This window comes from Phaethon lepturus, unplaced genomic scaffold, assembly GCF_000687285.1.
Source record: "Phaethon lepturus isolate BGI_N335 unplaced genomic scaffold, ASM68728v1 Scaffold57071, whole genome shotgun sequence".
NCBI classification, from domain to species: Eukaryota; Metazoa; Chordata; class Aves; order Phaethontiformes; family Phaethontidae; genus Phaethon; species Phaethon lepturus.
In genome coordinates, this window is record NW_010518174.1 from 1 (window position 1) to 19,133 (window position 19,133).

The window sequence follows — 19,133 nt, forward strand, 5'->3', positions numbered from 1 at the left end:
AGGAGGCCGATGGTACGCTGGACTGCATCAGCATGGCCCTGACCTGCACCTTCAACCGCTGGGGCACGCTGCTCGCCGTGGGCTGCAACGACGGGCGCATCGTCATCTGGGACTTCCTGACCAGGGGCATCGCCAAAATCATAAGCGCTCACATTCACCCCGTCTGCTCGTTATGGTGAGAAAAGACACTTTTTCTCTCTGAAAGACTGAATTCAATACTTAGTTGTACGAGAGCTTGTAGCTGATGCAGCAGGCGTGAAAGGCTATTCTCATTTTTTGTTAGAATTTGTCCATGCCTGTGTTTGCTGAGCATCAGGTGCTCTGATATCCTGACAGCTCTTAACACCTGGGTGTGTTGATTGCTGAAACGCCAGCCCGTTGCGGGATATTCGATTATGTTTTAGGATTAGGAGAGTTTGGAAATGTGTTATGCCTGTTGAGTTTTTGGATGTTACGTTATTTTTCAGGCTAACAGATTTATATCTGAGCCTGATAGCTTGGTCTGATAATGTTAATCTGTAGATGTATTATGTATTTAAGGAGTAACTTTTACTTGGACTGCTTCTTGTTACTGTAGCTGGAGTCGAGATGGTCACAAACTGGTGAGTGCTTCGACCGATAACATTGTGTCCCAGTGGGATGTGCTTTCCGGAGACTGCGACCAGAGATTTCGATTTCCCTCGCCTATCTTGAAAGTTCAGTACCACCCTCGAGACCAGTAAGTCCTGTGAAAAAAAGGTTAAATGCTCCCATTGTGGTAGAACTGCTTTGATTTTGCTAGAACTAAAGGTTATTAAATTCTTTTTATTGCGGTTTGCAAAGTTAGTTTTTCCGAATCTAGTAGATGCTGTCAGTGTATCTTCTTTTTGTGATTAGAACTCCAACTGGATTTGTTGTGGCTCTTTTTATTATGCAAATATCAGGAAGGGAGGAGAGTAAACAAGAGAATAATTCTTAGAAATGTGTACAGAAATGCCTTGTTGAGTTTACAAGTTACTGCATAAACTTGGAGAAGCTTCTAGAAAAAGAAAGGAAATGAAAGTAGACACCAGCTAAACGTCATGTTGTGATTAAAGTAACAAAGACGAAATAAGATAATAAAAATACAACAGTATTCTGCATTTTTTGATATAGGTTGAGATTTTTTTCTTATTTCCAAACATGGAAACATCTTTTCCAGAGAAGAAACTACTAACTCCTCTTTTTCTGCTTTGCAGAAACAGAGTTTTGGTTTGTCCCATGAAGTCGGCGCCGGTGATGCTAACGCTGTCAGACTCCAAACATGTTGTCCTACCTGTGGATGATGATTCTGATCTCAATGTTGTGGCCTCCTTTGACAGGCGAGGGGAATACATTTATACGGGCAATGCCAAGGGGAAGGTGAGACTTTAGCAGGCGGCACTGGATGCAGGAGCTTAGATTACTTCCTGTCTTTATCAAGATGCTTAACGTTTCTGGGTTGCATTCTTTGTTTTAATACACAAATAAGGCTTCCTGAATGTCTTTTGAATAATCGATATTGCGCTGATACGAGCTTCTGAATAAAGCATCACATTTTATCTTTGAAGATCTCTAGACAGTAATACTTTGTCTGAGTTAGGTCTTTGTGTTGCTGTTTGACCATATTTGTTGGATCCTTTTCCAGTGTAAATAAACCAATGTTTATGTCGCAGAACTGTCGCAGAAACTGTAGTAGAAACTACAGTTGCAGAATCCCAACTATTCCTGTGTAGATTGCTGAGGCTTCTCTTGTCAGGGTTAGTAGCTGATGTGAAAGGTACCAAAAGGGGAATGAATTATAATGAAGACACTGATTGCCTTCTGTCTCCTTAATCTTCAGATCTTGGTCTTAAAAACAGACACTCAGGATCTTGTTGCTTCCTTCAGAGTGACAACTGGAACCAGCAACACCACAGCTATTAAATCGATTGAATTTGCACGGAAAGGAAGGTGAGTTACTTTCTCTATGAAGTGGTAGCTTTAAAGGTGAATTGAAAACTATAGGGTAGATTGACAGTGAATACAAGGTCTTAAACCCCTCCACAGTTCCTTCATAGAACATATTCTGATTCTTTTTATTTTCTTAGTCTTTTAATGCAATGCATGTTCTGTGCCCTCCTTCCTGCAGCTGCTTTTTAATAAACACAGCTGACCGGATAATCAGGGTCTATGATGGCCGTGAAATTCTAACTTGTGGACGAGATGGGGAGCCTGAACCAATGCAGAAGCTGCAGGATTTAGTGAACAGGTATGAGGCAGCAGGATGACTGCTCAGCCTGATTTGAAAAGGTGAGGTTTGTGTGCTTGATGCTAATGGGAGTCTCTGGGTGAAGGGTAGCTCAGTGTCTTATTCAGTGTAATGGACAGATGCTTTCATCTGAAACCTGTTTGTCACAATTTGATTTGATGTTTAAAATATTATTTGTGCATGGCAGTATGTAAGATCTCAGTCTGAAGAACCAGCCCACTCCACATTCCTCCCTCCTCCATGTTGTGCTGTTGTACTGTTTAACTCGCATGCAGGACACCGTGGAAGAAGTGCTGTTTCTCTGGTGATGGCGAATACATAGTGGCAGGTTCAGCACGGCAGCATGCCCTCTACATTTGGGAGAAGAGTATTGGAAACCTAGTGAAAATCCTCCACGGGACCAGAGGAGAGCTGCTCTTGGATGTAGCAGTAAGAAAACTGTCTGCTATTACTATGTCTCCTGTTATTTTGAAAACTAAGCTTTCTTAATTCCATTTACCAGTTAAGCTCCTTCTCTTTTCTCTTTCAAATAAATCTAGTGGCATCCTGTGCGACCGATCATAGCTTCTATTTCGAGTGGTGTTGTGTCAATATGGGCTCAGAATCAAGTGGTAAGCGTTTTAGATCATTTCCTTAAGAGAATTCCCCAGTGATATCCATCCTAGTAGACTGAATGATTGCATTTTCAAATCCTTTATTAAATCCCCATTCAACAAGCTTTTTAAGTTCACCTGCCTAACTTGGCATATGAATGTGAGGAGGGTACTCGTTCGTACTTCAGTTGCTGACCTAGTGAAGCTTCGCGTTAAGTCTTAAATATTGTCACAGGGACGTTTTATGTGAGAATGGTGTCCTTCTGAATGTGTTGTTTAAGTACAGGAAATCTGAACATACAGACATACATTGCAATACTTAAGGAATATTAAAATGTTGTATTTTCAGTAGGAACTAGCTTGTGCAGCTCCTAATTTGCCATCTGACTGCAGACCTAAATGAGGCTTCATTTTTTTGTGTTTTTTAAATTTTTTTTGTGATCTTGTGTGTGGCTTGGGGGATTTTAATGCAAAAATGAGATTGTAATTGCATGAGTCCTCACTATAGCTGCTGTTCCTTTGCATAAGGGAAAAATCGATTTGAATTTGTGGTTTAGGAAAACTGGAGTGCCTTTGCGCCTGACTTCAAAGAGCTGGATGAAAATGTAGAATATGAAGAGAGAGAGTCAGAGTTTGACATTGAAGATGAAGATAAGAGCGAACCAGAACAAACAGGTACTGCATAAACTGTTTTTATGTAGCAAACAGTTTGTAGTCTGACTAGATGACTATAGTGAAAATTAAAACTAGTGGTCACGGTAGCGTACATCTGTATTAAATGGTGAAACAAGAGTAGATAAATGAAGATGTATGAACTAACGCAATCAATATGATTCCTGCCAATTGACATACAGCATTTTTTTAGAAATAAAAATACACATTTAAGCAGAAAACGGTAGCAAATGGACATGTGTTGTGCAGGCTTGCTCTCAACAGCAGCAGTGCTGAATTTGAATCAAAAGCAGTGCAACCTGGCCACTTGGTGGTGCCAAAAAATTGGGTACTTTGAAAGGCTACGGTTAAACTATGGAAAGAAATAAGGATTATTCCCGGCGTACCACAGAGCTGTCCTCATTACCAGGCTTTGTAGCACTTCGTGTATTTAGATTAATTTGTTGTTTAGCAGTTTCTAGTATTCAAGTGTAACGTTGGCTTGTGGGAATTAAGCATTAAAATAAATTTCATCAGATTCAGAACTAGTTTAGTGAAAACAACAAAACATTTAGAAGATTGTAAATCTTTTATCTACCTTTATTACTGGTGTTTTATTACACTAGGTCTGTATTAGAACATAGAAAAATAAAATGAAAACCTGATGAATTTAAGAGGAAATACTTTAGGTTTGCTTTCTGCTTTAATTCTCACTTCTGCATGCTAAGACACTTTAGTACAGTCAGTCCCATTCTTTCTAAGGAATTTGGCCTTTTGCTTACTGTCTTTAATTCATCTTTTTTCTGTGGTTCTTAGGTGCTGATGCTGCAGAAGATGAAGAAGTGGATGTAACTAGTGTGGATCCCATTGCTGCCTTCTGTAGCAGGTGAAAGAATGTTTTGCTTAAAGTGTGAATACAAAATGTATCACTAAGATTCCCTGTATAATACGTCATAATAACCCCTAGTTTTAAATTAAAGCAATTTTTTTCCTTCACAGCGATGAAGAACTGGAGGATTCCAAGGCTCTGCTTTACTTACCCATTGCTCCTGAAGTTGAAGATCCCGAAGAAAACCCCTATGGACCTCCGCCAGATGCGGTTCAGAGTTCTTTAACAGATGAGGGAATAGGTTCTGAGAAGAAGAGGCAGTCCTCCTCTGATGGACCTCAGGCACCAAAGAAGAAGCCCAAAACCACCAACATTGAACTACAAGGAGTACCTAATGATGGTGCGTAGAAGCTGCCATTGTTTTGGTGCCTGTTCTGCAGCTGCGATGGTTTTTAGCTTTGCCTTAGCTTTGTCTGAAAACCAGAAGTTCTCTCCGTAATTTTCTCCTTCCTTTGAAGTCACTTCTTAGAACAGTTATTAATAGCCACCAACTCTGCAAATTTGCTGGCAGTTTGCAAGCTAGGAATGAATGAAGGCCTCCTGAAACTGTAATTTTTAATGCTTTTTGTATCTAACACCAAGGGCTGTATGTGCTGATATAAGCATCTTAAGGGATAATTCACATTGGCAACACATTGTCTCTCCACAGAAGTCCATCCGCTGCTGGGTGTGAAGGGAGATGGTAAATCCAAGAAGAAGCAAGCAGGCAGGCCTAAAGGATCAAAAGGTAAAGACAAAGATTCTCCATTTAAACCGAAACTCTACAAAGGGGACAGAGGTGCTTTACCTCTGGAAGGAGCAGCGAAGGGTAAAGTGCAGGCGGAGCTGGGACAGCCTTTGACAGGTAAGGAACCCAGCGTGAGCGTCGTTGGCTTGCTTGGTGGCCCTGCTTTGTACAGACCCTGACTTAATATAGTCATAGCATTTTGTTTTTCCAAATGGCACTTGCTCGCTAAATGTTTAGCTGCTGTCAAGGATAGGCAAAATTTTATATTTTTTAAAGTGGAAGTGCTTTCAATATTTGTAATAACACAGGCATGGATATCAGCTTTATTGCATATAAAGAGCTTGTAGGGTTTTTAATAGAGATTCAGCACTATTTCAAGAGCAAGAAATCTTTTGAACCTTTAATCTTTTTGATAACTTCTATCAACTCTTACATAAACAGTAATAATATTTGGTTTTGGTGGATCGATTTTGAGGGGGGAAAATGTAAATAGTGAAGGATTCTGAAGCTGAAGTTGATAATTTTGTGCCATCAATACTAGGCAGAGTGATAAAAAACAGAAAAGTTCTGCAAGCAGAACTAGGAAATGGAACATCTGTAATGGTCTGTTTGATAAACGAACCCTGAGATAAAATTCAGGAGCTGAATTTTCTATTCCTAGCTGTACAGCAGCCTTAGTTAACTTCCAGAAAGTACAGCTGCTGTAAATGAGGATAGGTTTTGGTGGACTTTTCTCCTTTTTTTTTTTTTGGTCTATTTTTGTTGGTTGTGTACTAAAACAGGACTGTTGCAGTCACCTTTGTTGGCGCCCAGACTTAGAGTCTATGTAATTCCCATCTGTCTCATTTGCTACTTCAGCTTCTTATTTGGGAAAAGTTCACGCAAGCACAGTAAAGAAAGCACACATTTGGATTAAGCTCCATATTCTTTTAGATTGTAATGAAGAACTCGGGGTTGATACATAGACAGTTTCAAAGGCACAATGTAATAGATCAAATTTTGCATTTCCTTGAACTCAGCAGCTGCTGCTGTGGACTTGAGACTGTAGAGAAGTGATTTTATTTTCCCCCCCTTCCTTCCTTCACTGCTGGTCCTATGCTACCCACCTTGCTCATTGTCCTTCCTGCTCAGCCCCTGTTACGTTGCTTGTAACTAGTACTGATAATTGCTATTTGCAGAAAAAAGGAATGGGGATAAAAGTAACTTGGTCTATACGTGGAAAAAAATGGTGGGTGTTTTCTGGGCTTCCATTTAATCCTTTCATGCTGCAACCTTGCAAAACCCAGAAATTAAACGGATAGCCAAGAATATCCTTAGACCCCGTTTGTAGCCTGGGACATACTGATTAGCTTCTAGTGTCAGATTTACCAGACAGGGTGATTCTCTTTTGACTTCTCAAGTCATTAGGGGGCATCCAGTATGTTTTAAAGTAAGATAGTAAGGAATTGGATCATTATCTGGATAATGTGGATCCTCAGGTGTCTTTGCTGGCATCTGTTACATGTTCTGACCGCTCTGTTGTACCATGCTGGACGGACAAGACCGGTTTGAAGACCAAATGAGTATAACCGTTAGTTTTATCAGTAGGCCTGTTGATTGCTTTCTTTTATCACACTGCTAATTAACATGACTGTATGCAAAAGGCTATAAATGAGAAGGGATCGTGTACTGGAAACTTAACACCGTGGCTTCCAAAACGAATTGCAGTCATCAGTTTGCCTCAAGAAAACAATGCTGGATGTTTTGACTTTTCCATGTTTAAGTAGCTGTATAAGCAGTCTGTTTTCAGAGAAGTAGTTTTAATAGCAAGTATTTTTTGTTTAACTTTTTCAAGCTGTGTTTATGTAACTTTGTTATTAACTTGTTTTATGAATTTGCTTGACCTACACTTGTAGACAGATCTCAGTGTACTTTCTTCTTGCAGCCTGTGATCACTATTGCGTCGGTCTGTGCTGAGAGCTGGGAAAATAATACTCCCATTTCTTCTAACATGTTTCAAATGAAACAGCATTCTAGACAGACTCCTTTCTTGTTTTTTCACACGTCCTTGCAAAGCCATGTTTGGAAAGATTTTTGTGTGGTTTTGCTTGTAATGCTCCTACAGTTGTTATAATATAGTCTGACTTGCTAGAAGAAACAACAGTGGAATTTTACTGCAGCTGAGCTTGGGATGTACATACCTGTGTCAGTTACAGTTAGCTTAGGTTTTTGGACACTGTAAAATGGAAATTTTCTTTTCTTACAAACGAATAGATCTAGACCCGATTCCCTACTTACTTTACTCATCTACTGGAGATGGTAGATATTTCTAAAATTTACTTGTAGTCTTTATTGCCTATAAGCAACTTTAAGGTGTTTTTCCATTATGGTGTTCTTTAACTTGATTGAGATATAGGCAAATAATCAATATCGCTATGATGGACTTCTGTCTCTCATTAGGACCTGTTACTGGGCTTCCTTCTACAGTACTGTTGGCTTAAGAGGATCTAACAGATCCACGCAGTAGATCTCAGTAGTCAGTGTTGGAAGTATCTGTATGAGTCACGCTATGAGAAGAACAGATTGTCCACTGAAAGAAATTGTCACTTGGATCTTTCCAAACTCACAGGAGTCTTTTAGTCCATGAAGTTCCTGTCTGTCTTCCTTTGCTCTCTTTATGGCTTGCATTTACAATTCCTATTTTGGGCAGCCAGTTTTTTCTTGGGGTTGCTGGTGTTCCACTGCTTACAAATACACGCTTCCAAATTCCAATGGCCACCTGCCTGGGATCCTGGAGCCAGACTGCTTTTTCTGCCTCTCGTGCATGAATTCTGCTAGTTTCTTGTGCTGTTGCTTTCTGAAGTAACTAATTGGTCATTAAAACAGTCACACAACAAGCATTTCTCCTCTGGAAACTGTTTGCTGATGTGCCATAATACAATGTCTTTCTGCAGGCTGCATGGCTGGGACTTGGAGCCTGGTGCAAGTGTGTCTGTGTCACTGTGCTGTGCAGTCTGGCAGTAAAGGTCGTCTTCTTAAAGCTCCTGTGTCAAAATCAGGTTTCAGTGTAAACAGAAGTGAGAAGCTTGATCCATTTTACAGTTTTAGAAGAAAATCTTATGGCAATCTGGTTTAACCCAAACTTAGGTGAAACTTATTGTTTTCAGTTGCGCTTTTGCTCTGAGATTTTGGGATTGATGAATCAAAAAATGTTATACCAGGTAAGTTTGCTTGCAACTTTGTGCAGTAAAAGCTCAGAGTTGCTTAGCCATCTTGTCCATGCTTGTGACGTGATCTCAAATATGAATGCAGAAATACTGGAGATCTTGATTTGTCATAGATAGTATCTTGTTGATGATATCTCATTCTGAAAACAATGGCTTTATCTACAAAATCTTGTTCTGTTTCATTTTTTTTCTGGAAATGCTACCATATTTGGTGGTCTCTGGTTTCTGGTAACATCTGTTTGAGTCTGGTTACTTATTTTTCACCTGTCTTTGATCTCTTTAGCAGGTGGTGCAATCTCAGAATTGTTATGAAGACACTCTTCTTTATCTTCCTGTATTCTTTCCTATATTGGCACCATAATGTGGAAAATAGATGCAATGCTCAGTCAGAATGGACTGACTAATACAGCAGACTGATTGTTCATGGATTCAGGGAGTGACTTTTGTAAGAAATGAATATGGAAGAGGAAACGGCCTTCATTCCTCCTTAACTGCCTCTTCATGGAACAGTGTAAGATGCTGACTCTCAGGTCATGCAATTTGCAAAGAGACTAATTGGACTGCTTTTGTGTTGACATATATAACTATTTCTAATGTGAGCTGGTACCTATCACTCTGCCACTCCAGAGCTTATCAGCCATTGTCTTTTAATTTTTTTTTTTGTTCCTGGATTGAAGAATACCCAAAGTGTGTATTTTTATTCCTGATGCCGTATGACACTGTATCCTGCAAACTTCCCTTTCTTTGCTGTTAATTTTTGTTTCAGTGAGTTGTAAGTCCTTCTATGCCAGCTGCATTCCCTTATCAGCTTTTCTGTTAGCTCAGTGTGATGTCTTTTGTGCTGACATGCTTAGTGAAACACTGCTGCTGATTTATGTGCCAGGTTTGATTTAATCTCAAGTGGATAGAGATCTAATGTGAAGAATCACGACACCCTCTGAAGTCTGCAAAGAATGAATCTTCATATTGTGAATATTTTAGACATGAAGGATGACTCTGCTTGTGGGAAAAAGGAACAAGTTAAAGTAGCTCTAGATAAAATGCTCAGTTTATATGCTTTCTTCTAGCCTGTGGTATGAAAAGCTGTGTTGGCAGTTTCTTTCTGTCCTTGCAAGTGTTTTTATTCTGTCTCTTTCCTGTGAGATACCCTGCCAGAAACAATTGGTTTCCTCCTTAGCTGGTAGGTACTGGCAGTTAGAGAAAAAACAGAACCAATATTTCTCCGGACTGAAACAGTAGTTTTTCAGGTTTTTTTTCCTACTTCTCGATCAAGAATGGAAGGAAGATGAATGCTACTAACAGCTCATTCCCAGCCATGCTTTAGCCTTTTATTTCTTACAGACGGTTGTGATATTTTCCTTGTGGGAATGGGAAGAGACACTTCCCCTATCCGTTACCTACAGCCTGACACCTCTCTGTACTAGACCAACCGCCTATTAAAAGAAAGTTTTCATTCCTAATGCCCCTTGTTTTATAGACTTTTATAGTTCCTATGCAATTACTTTCAGTTTTTCCCCAGATGTAATTATTGAGATTATCACTGCGTATTTAAATTTTCAACATATCCTGCAGACATTAAAAACCAAGAAGAGGAGTCATAAAGAGATTTATTAATTTGCAGTCGGAAGTATGCAGTAGTTGCATGAGATATAAGCATGGGAAGAGAGGAGACATTTTAAATCAGAAGGTTTTTTAAAACTGGTATTTTAATTTATGGCTTTGGTATGGTGGCCTGCTTCATTTAATGAAATTCATTCCCCTGTGTACAGTATTAGGGTTTTTTGTTCTTTCTGCTTGTAGGATGACTCACATCTTTCCTGGAACACTGTTATGTCAAATCCACCCATATGTGGTGTGGCTGACCCCACAAGCTTTAAGAGATGCACAGGCAATGGTTCTCTAGATTGTTTTAAAGCATACAATTTGCCACAGACTCCAGCCTTTATTTGTGTTAAAACTTGCCTGTACAGTGTATATGTCCTTGGTTTATTTTCTTCCATCTTTTATTTTATTTTTTGGTATCTGTAGTTTTGTACAATATTTGTCAGATACTGACTTGATGGTAGTATATAGCAGTGATGTTAGTTTTTGTGTTTGTAAATAAAGAGGTATGTTTTATTTCCTAAAGTCAATGGGTAAGTCTTGGCTTTTCGATACTTCTGTGAATGTTTGTATTGTGACAATGTTTAGGAATCATACAATACAGCCCCAGGGCAAACACAAACATGTTGTGCCTTCACCACAGCTGGTGTGGTGGTGTTTGGTTTTTTTTTTTAGTGTGGCATTTGTCTGATGATCTCTTTTCAAGAGGCAGGAGTAAATCTGTAGTCTAATAAAAGCCCTGTATGGCTGAGTGCAGCCTAGGCGCTCTGAGACAGGCATGCGAAAGGGGAGCTGAACACAAAGTGTGCGGGGTGTAGAGTGCACCTGCAGGGAAACTGAATGTGGAAAATACATGCACTAGATCTTCGGAAGCCTTCATTTTAATAAATTAAGGAGTGTTAGAAATAGGGATATTCATTAGCAGAGCTGTTGAAGAACATGGCAATCCAAATCCCTTCTGCAGTCCATAATTCAGTTGCTGGTAAGGAGACACTGACTGTAGAACTGCCTTGACCGCAGTTCAATTACTCCATCAAAAACAAGTAACTTTGATTGTTTTCATGAAGAACGTTTTTAGTAGCGCGTTACTCTTTCGGGATGCTTGAGCACTAAGCGAATTACACTGGGATGTCACCTCTTCAAGCATTTTGCTGCAATGGCAGCACAAAGGTGGTTTCTGTTTTACAGATGCACTAGTTGAATGTGGAGATTTTGGCTCAGATGTGTAAGTCGGTGGCTGTACCTGATGCTGAGCACGGGGCTCAGGCTCGCAGCTCTGAGTGCTGCCATGAGGCGAGTACTGTTGAATCCTTTCGGAGTCTGGTAGTGGATGTCAGGAGCCTAATATGATGCTTTTATGCTGAGTCCTCATCTGAGAAGGCTCGCTTTGGCTTCAGACTTGGGGGAGTTCTTTGTTCTCCCTTGGAAGGTTTGGGGCCACATTCTGACCCACGCAGCCGGACTGTGACCTCAGCACTGCTCCCCTGGGAACACGGGCTCACGGAAACGTGAGCAACTTCACAGAACCCTGTGTGGAGATGGATATCACCAGTGATAAAATACTGTCAGATTGCCTTTGATGTCAGTGCCATCAGACTATTTAGAGGTTGAAATAACTGTTACTGTGATCTTGGTAATTTGGGGAGTACTTTAGGTTTTGGGATATGTGTGTACAAGACACAACTGTGCAGGTGCTGCGTAAAGAATTAGGATTTCCTTATTCTCAACAGCATTGTTTTAAAGGTTCCGCTAGAGATTACTTATATCGTTTTATAATTTGGTGGGAAAATTAAACTGGAACAGTACTTCTTCACAGTGGACATGAATTTAAAATAGTGTGTAAAATCTTACAGAGAAGGGAGGACTTAATCCTTTTTTAAATTGTCAAACAGACCCCAATCACTGGAATATAGTGGGTTAAAACATCCTGCTGCTGTGTTACAAGAACTGGAACTTGTGATTCGCACTCTGACCGACATAGTAACGTGTTGCATCTTCTTTAGCAGCCTTGTACTTTGAGCCTGTCTTGTTGGAAGATTTTTCCTAACAAAAGGATTGTGTCTTGAAGATGATGCTGGTGGAATTTCAGAAATACTTAGTTTGAAGGTTTACCAAGAATGATGTGTGGGTTTGGGTTTTTTTGACTGCTGAATTTGCGCAGCTTTAGAAAGCAGCATGTCTGATTGATAACCCCGCTATGAAGACCTTGCGGAACAGCCACATCCTTGGGTTGTTACTTTGTGCTTTCTATCTACCATTGGTAGTTTCCTTTGAAAAAGTTACCATCCCAGCAGAGCTGAAGTCAGCTGTAGTGAAAATTGTAGTCAACACCACATCCTGCAGCGTCACCTGTGGGCCGGGCTTCAAACTGGAGGAGATGTGCGAGATCACTGCCGACGGAGAGAGGAGGAATTGTACCTTGCGCAGGTCCCACTGCCTGACCAGATGGGTTTGTGGCTTACTCCACTTCACTGTCCCTGTGGGCAAACCCTTCCAGTTCAGCTGCCTGACCTTGGACACAGTTGACTTTGGTAGCCGAGCCTATAGCTATAGATGGAGGCTTGCCCAAGGTCTCATCACCACAAATGATCTACTGTTCAAACCCTTCAAGACCCCAGATTCTGTCATCAGATTTTCCCCTACCAGGGAGTCTGATGCAGGGACTTACCGATGTGATGTGCAGATGTTGAAGACATTCAGAGTCATCAAGAGGGTTTACTTTGGGGTCAGAGTGATCCCAAATGACTTAGTGAATCTGAACTTCCAAAAATCCTTGACCTGGGAACAGAAGTTAGCAGCAAATGAGGAGGAAGGAAACACAGAAAACAGCACCCATGAAGAAGTGCAAGAGCAGCAGCACTTTTGGCAAAGAGAACTGTTTTATGAATGCTTGGTAGGAGTTGGAAGTGGAGTGGTAGGAGGTGTCTTGGTGAGCATGGCTCTCTACTTCTTGCAGAAGATTTTGTGAAGGAAAGCTGCAGAGAAATGAACTGAGATTTAACACAACTGCTTGTCTCTGTCTCTTTATTAGTATTGATGCAGTATTTCATGGCGATGTTTGTAATTTTTTTTCGGGCTGACCGACTTTATTACCAAATACTATCTTAAGCTTCAGAGTCTGGTAAGTTAGTACAGGACTGTAGCACCAGAGCTTGAGTCTTAATGGACTAGTGCAGACAGTAGCTCCAAATGGAGCAAGGCAGTTTGCCTCTGCATTGTGTGAAAGGATGGTCTGGAAAGGCCCAGACAGGAGTTAGAGGACACTGAGCCACAAAAACTACCCACTGCTTGCTGCTAACTAGCTTGCCATGTTCCTCTAGCTGGCCTTTATTTTACCTCTAGGTGTTTGGGGTTTGTTTTTTTTTTATTTAGCTAATAACTTGTGATCCTTGATTCCTGTCTTCCTCGAATTTCTTCTGCTTTGCCCAGAACTCCGTGGTGATGTGAGCTGGCACAGATCATTGTTTGGTAGATGATGGTGTTTCTCCAGCAAGAGGTACAAAGAAGTAAGGATGCTTTCAAGGTGGGCTTACGAACCACGTTTCCTGACTGGGTGGTGTCCTGTCCATCAGATCCAAGTGGTCTGGTCTCAGCAGGTGTGGGGATGAGGGGTGGACCACCACTGCTTGCTTTCTCTAGAGAGATTTATCTCCCCGCACTAGAGCCTGGAAAACTGTAAAGTATTTTCAAGTGATAGCTTGCAGTTTGCCCTGCTTCCTTTGTAGTGTAGAATAGCAAAGCAGGGAGCATTGGGTAGCACAAGAAAATTTTCAATTTGAGCACTGCTGCGTAGGAACATAACTGGGTGATTTTAATCATGACTCAGAGCTGAGCTCATTCCTAAAATCTTTAAAGGGGGAGGAAGGGAAGAGTTCAGTGGGCTTGTGGATCTTTCATTTTTCCTGGTGATTACTGAGTATAAAACATGCAGCAACTCAGTAGGGAGTATTGTTTCCCTCTTGGTAGAATCCACAGAGGGACCTATTAAGTGCCTTCTTTTTCTACTTTCTGTCTCTTATTTTACAGTAAACAACTATATTACTAAGTCTGTTTCTCTTTCTTTTTTTTTTCCTGTGAACTAAAGTACAGGAATGCATAGCACAGCCGATTCTGGGGAGAATAATGATACGACTAATATTAAAGATTGAAGCATACTGTTGTTTTTCTCGTAAAAAGAAAAAATAGTAAAAAAGCTTTAATATAGAAAGAGATTGATATGGAAGTAAATACCTTATTTGCAGAGAATCCTATATAAAAAAAAATAGGACTGAAATGTAGTGAGCCAGATCCTCATGTACAGTGAAGTCAGTAATAAGTATGTCAGGACAGTGATCTGTGGAGCCCGGGGTTGTCTAGAGGTATGTGGGTAGAGAAGCAAGCCTGTCATCTGTAGTTCTACCGAGTTCCCTGTTTCTGCAGGGGGACTTTAATGGCTACAATAACCAGGAGAAGTTTGGAAACGTTGCGGGGAACAGTCCTGCAGTGACGGAAGATGCACTGTTCTTCCCTGATGCCTGGCGCGACCCTCTGGGAAGGCACAGGAGGGTTGCTACACAGCTGTGACCGACAGCAAGGGACTGCATGTCCTCCTTCCATCTGGTGACCTGGTCCCATCGGTCAGAAGCTCCTGGATGGTGATCCAGTTGTCCAAGATTTTCTTGCTTCTGTTCTTCATCAGTTTGCTCTGACTCAGCTCCACAATACTGAAGGTTCTCCTGTGCTCAGTGCTGGCTTTGTCTTCTCTCAGCTGTTCTCGCTGGCTTTGCAATACTTTTCTCTGTTCCTTGGCTAGGACCATGTGCTGCTTTCTCTGAGCTTTATTCCTGTATTTCCCAGTCTTCATCTGTGGGAATGATGGGCGTCCTCATCTGTGGTCAGTCCGCTTCGTTCTTCTGCTATTCTCAAAGCCCTGTCCTTTAGCAGCCAGTTCTTATGTTGCCTCTTCAAGGACCGCTTGCTCCTTTCGCATGCCAGCGTCCATCTGTTCCCGTTAGCCCTTGCTCTGCCCTCTGGGCTTCCGCTGCATCGCCTTGGTTTCGCTGACACGCTAGCCGGGTCGCTTAGGCACTCCGCAGCAGCCGTTTCCTGCAGCAAGCTCATGTAGCTCCTGTGATGACACACGTGGTGAGGAATTGTAAGCTCTTTTGAGCCGACAGCGATGTGTGGTGGGGGGCACACGTCTCTGGCCTGTGCTGATGGCTTGTTCTCGCTGGCTTTATTTCTGTCCCCACTCGTGGCACCCTGCAGGCAGAGTTCACCCTTGTGCTGCAGCCCTTTCTCTCTTCGGGTGCTATCTTCACCAGCCCGAAGGCACGTAGGGAGCCACTGGTCCTGGTTGCATTGCTTGCAGCCCCGCTCCTGGCCTCCTGGCTCATGACGCATTTCTTGTTGCCTGGAAATGGATCGGTACTCGCTGCATCTCCTTTCCAGGACTTCTTGAAATCTTCCTCACTCCTCTGCGCTTACACCACAGAAACTAGAATCGCTTAACTCACCATAGGTGGGGAAGTCATCCGTAAGTAGCCCTCTCCGTACAGATGTGCTGGGACCTTCCTGGCCACAGGCTGGTTCTGCTCCTGCATCAGGCCCTGAATTCTCACCTGGGTGAGTGCTGGTGTCTGTAAAGCCCAGGCCACTGTCCTGCTCGGGATGGGGAAATGCATGCTCCTCTGCTTTCTGCCTACAAACAAACACCCGCAAGGTGTTAGATATCTTTGGGGCTATTCTCCCTGGCTGAGCATGAGTCATCTCTCTAAGCATCCTCCAACCATATGCAACGGCAGGATTTCTCTCTTGCCTTAAGCTCTCCCTGCTACTGCTGTAAACAGCCTGAGACGTGGCCTTACCGAGCTCCCAGAGACACTGGAGAGAGCTGCAGGGATGGAGTAACAGCTGCTGAAACTCAGCTCATCTTGATGAACGAGGGCTAATGCCAGAAAGTACAGTGAGAGCAGGGAACGTTAAATCTGCATTAGCAGACCTGATGATGTAAGGCCGAGGTGACGGAAAAAGGTTTTTTCCGAAGGTATGGGGGCAAAATGGGATGGGATACCTTATAGTTCAGGTTGTCTTTTCCCATGGCACAGGGTGCAGGAAGTGGGTGATTAGATTCATGACCACTGTTGCAATCCTGTGGCACCAAGTAATCAAAGCCCTGCGGACGAGCCAAACAGAAACACAGGTCCTTGCCCAACCCAGTGAGAGGGACTGGCTCCGTGCTTTGGCATGCTGAGGACTGTATTTTTATTGTCAGAATGGCCAAACCACAGAACCAGTGCTAGGCAGGAGCTACATCAGCCTGTTTTAAGGTTAGTGGATGCAGCTGATTAGAAATCCAGCATAGAGAGATGCTGGCTGACCTTGTGCTTTGCAAGCTATGGTTGCTGCTTTCTAGGAGACATTTTACCTTAAGCAACACATTGTACATACTCATCTAGGCAGAGATTTGAACTTGATTTGCTGCAGTTCTCTTCCTTGCAGCATTGCTCGTTCCCTGCTCTGAAGTCCACCAGGGTTGCAGCGTCAGATGTTTGGGGAGGCTCGTGAGCAGACTTCTGCCTATGCACATCCAGTGTAATCTGTTCCTCTGTGTCTTGGAGTATTTCTACGACCTCCTTTAAGCTGGCTCGGGAGATGTCTTTTCCATTGACCTGGTTAGAAGGGGAGCAGATTGCAAAATAGTCCATTCATACTTACTAACATCGTGTTTTCTCAATGCAGGATTCCTTCACCTTGCCAAAGAGCTCCCCTGTCCCCAAAGCTGGTAGCTCTACGACAGCTCAGAGGCTCAGCAATATCTCCCCAAATTGGGGAAGGAGATCCACGTAGGTAGGGCTTTTAATCGCTTCCTCATTCTGCTGCTGCGATGGGAGATGAAATGATATCTTTGTATCTCAAGTGTGCTTATAAGATCAATGTGAAAAAAAGGTTACAGTAAACTCCATGTTTTGGATTGGTTTATTGTTAAGCTGCCCTGTTGATACCTGCTTCAGGTTAATTGGCTTCTTTTGTCTGAAAACCTATTTCTAAGCAGGGTGAAACACGTGACTCAGGCTTTTGCCCAGATTTAACACCACAGTGAGTGAACTCTGCATACAAGGAGCCCTAGATCTCTGTCCCAGGAAACTCTTCTCAATTTTCTCAGGAAATTCTCCTCCTTCCACAGCCTCTGAATAGCAGAACAGACATATGCTTGGTTTGGGAGCTAATGGTTAAAATAAACAAAGAGATGCTGTCCCATCTCTAAGAGCCTCTCTGCACTTTGTAATGTAAATGTAGGGCTTGCATCCTGTGGGCAGCTGTGTTTTAGAAATGCAGAAAGATTACATGAACCTGCCAAAACAATCCATTTTCTCACTGCTTCGCTGAGGAGGTCAGAGTGGGAGCCAACAGGGTCCTTCATCTTTTTATTGTGTCCTCCCCGCCCCCTTTTTTTTTCCTTGAGGGGAGACAGATGCCTAGAGCAGGAAAGATTAACTATTTTTTTTAAAATGCTTATTTTATGATGGAGGGCTGTGATCGACAGCATACTCCAGCTATCAGAAAGGATGGGACTTGGGCATGTTACTGGTGTAGTTTCTCTTTGAAATGGCACTTTCCTTTTACGCTTTTGAGTTTTACAGCAATCTAAAGTTTGTTGGCTGATGTTTACACTAGCAGGTCTGCTGGGGGATGGAGGACAAGGAAGGGAGAGCAGCCTGAGCTGGGGGAAAGAAAGGTCAGAAAAGGGGAATAGGGGAGGTCGGAGGTACAGGGAGGTCAGTGAAAGCAGCTGAAGCGAGGACCCTTCAAAACAGCACACTCTCCCTATCCCTACATTTCTTTGTCTCTTCCTGTAATCTGCATGTTTTCTTGGTCATTGTCCCTGTTCTTCCCAACATGACTGACCAAATTGCAGAAAAATGTGTGTGTGTCTGCTCTGAATTGGTAATATGGTGCCTAAACTTCTTTTTCCCCATACTGAGCCAGTTGTTTGTCTGCCTCACCTGGACGAGAGGATGGTGGGGACTGCATGCAAACCCTGCGTGCTACCACTTCCCAGCTGAAGGTTTTTTGTGGTACAAACTGCTGCTGCCTGCTGATGGTCCTAAGTATTAGGAAGCAATTAGTATTGTATGTACTAAAGCCAGACAGATTGTGTGAGGGAGGAAGTCAATTTGCTAATGGCGTTAGCACTTGGAAAGAAGGAGGTAATAACAGAATGTGGAGGCATAGGCAGCTGTTTAAATTGCTGTTAGCTACTGAAGCTTATCTAAATTGAATAACTAGATTGCCTTAACTGCTGGAACTTGAATGGCAGCAAAGAGGAAAACAAACCCCATATGCTTCTTTTGCACTGAGCTGGGGCTGCCTGACTCTTCCATCCTCTGCACATTGTTGTTGCACATTTACTTGTTCCTGCAGTTGCCTGCAGCAGTTTGGTTATCTACTGGAATATTGAACAGTGCAGCTCTCGGGCTGTTTTGTTCTTCTTCCCCCTTTTTCTACTCGCTTCTGCTTCTCACATCCTGCTTTTCCTCTCTCTTTGGCTCATTTATTCAGTGTCTCGTTTACTGCAGGCATTCCCTAAGCCTTACACAGGATAAAGGAAGTAACTAGAAATGCAGTAATTTTCTTTAATGACCTTTGGTTTTGTAAAACATCTCTCCTAGTCAGGTATTTCAGAGCGTTTTACAAAACAGCAGTGAATCTGGTTCTGTGGAAGCAGCAGCTGCGCTGGAGAATGCACCAGCAACGCAGCCCCCATCGCTCGTGCTTGGGCTGCTCTGGAGGCTGATTGCAGGAGGGACATCCGCGTACCTCCCATAGGGATTCTTAGGAGGTAAAGAGTAAAATACTTTTCTTACGGCTAATAAATGCATGGGAATGCGTAACTACTGGCTGCGTAATGCACTTCGCTTCCCAAGGACAGCATCGAGTCTCTTCCGCACTGTGCTTAGGAACTACTTTGCCCATGAACGTTTTCCAAGTCTGCAGAATGATGCTTTTGGAAAGCAGGGGAATTGGGAGTTCAGTCTCCCCTTTCCTTTTGCTGGCTTTCTCCCAGCATAGATACATTGTGTAGCTATGCATGTTTTGCCTGTGTTCTTCCCTGTGTTTTTTTCCAGGAAACTGCAGCTTTTTGGCAGTTACTGCCACAGAATACTGCATAAATACATTCATTTTTCTGGCTACCTCTAGTGATGCTGGCTTAAACGTGTGGGACTCACGTACAAAG

The 19,133-nt window shown here is 42.5% G+C and overlaps 2 protein-coding genes across 2 annotated transcripts; both read left to right on the top strand.

Annotated features, from left to right (window-relative positions):
• Positions 1–6: 6 nt before the first annotated feature.
• On the top strand, positions 7–8,626 carry RBBP5 (retinoblastoma binding protein 5). Its single transcript, XM_010296610.1, has 12 exons — positions 7–175; positions 578–718; positions 1,218–1,380; positions 1,841–1,950; positions 2,129–2,248; positions 2,524–2,677; positions 2,788–2,859; positions 3,399–3,516; positions 4,309–4,378; positions 4,492–4,721; positions 5,031–5,225; positions 8,601–8,626. Exons 1-12 carry the CDS (start codon positions 33–35, stop codon positions 8,624–8,626), a joined length of 1,542 nt encoding a protein of 513 aa, XP_010294912.1. The 5' UTR covers positions 7–32.
• A 3,487-nt stretch (positions 8,627–12,113) lies between these two features.
• TMEM81 (transmembrane protein 81) lies at positions 12,114–12,884 on the top strand. Its single transcript, XM_010296611.1, has one exon. It carries the CDS (start codon positions 12,114–12,116, stop codon positions 12,882–12,884), a length of 771 nt encoding a protein of 256 aa, XP_010294913.1.
• Positions 12,885–19,133: the final 6,249 nt, after the last annotated feature.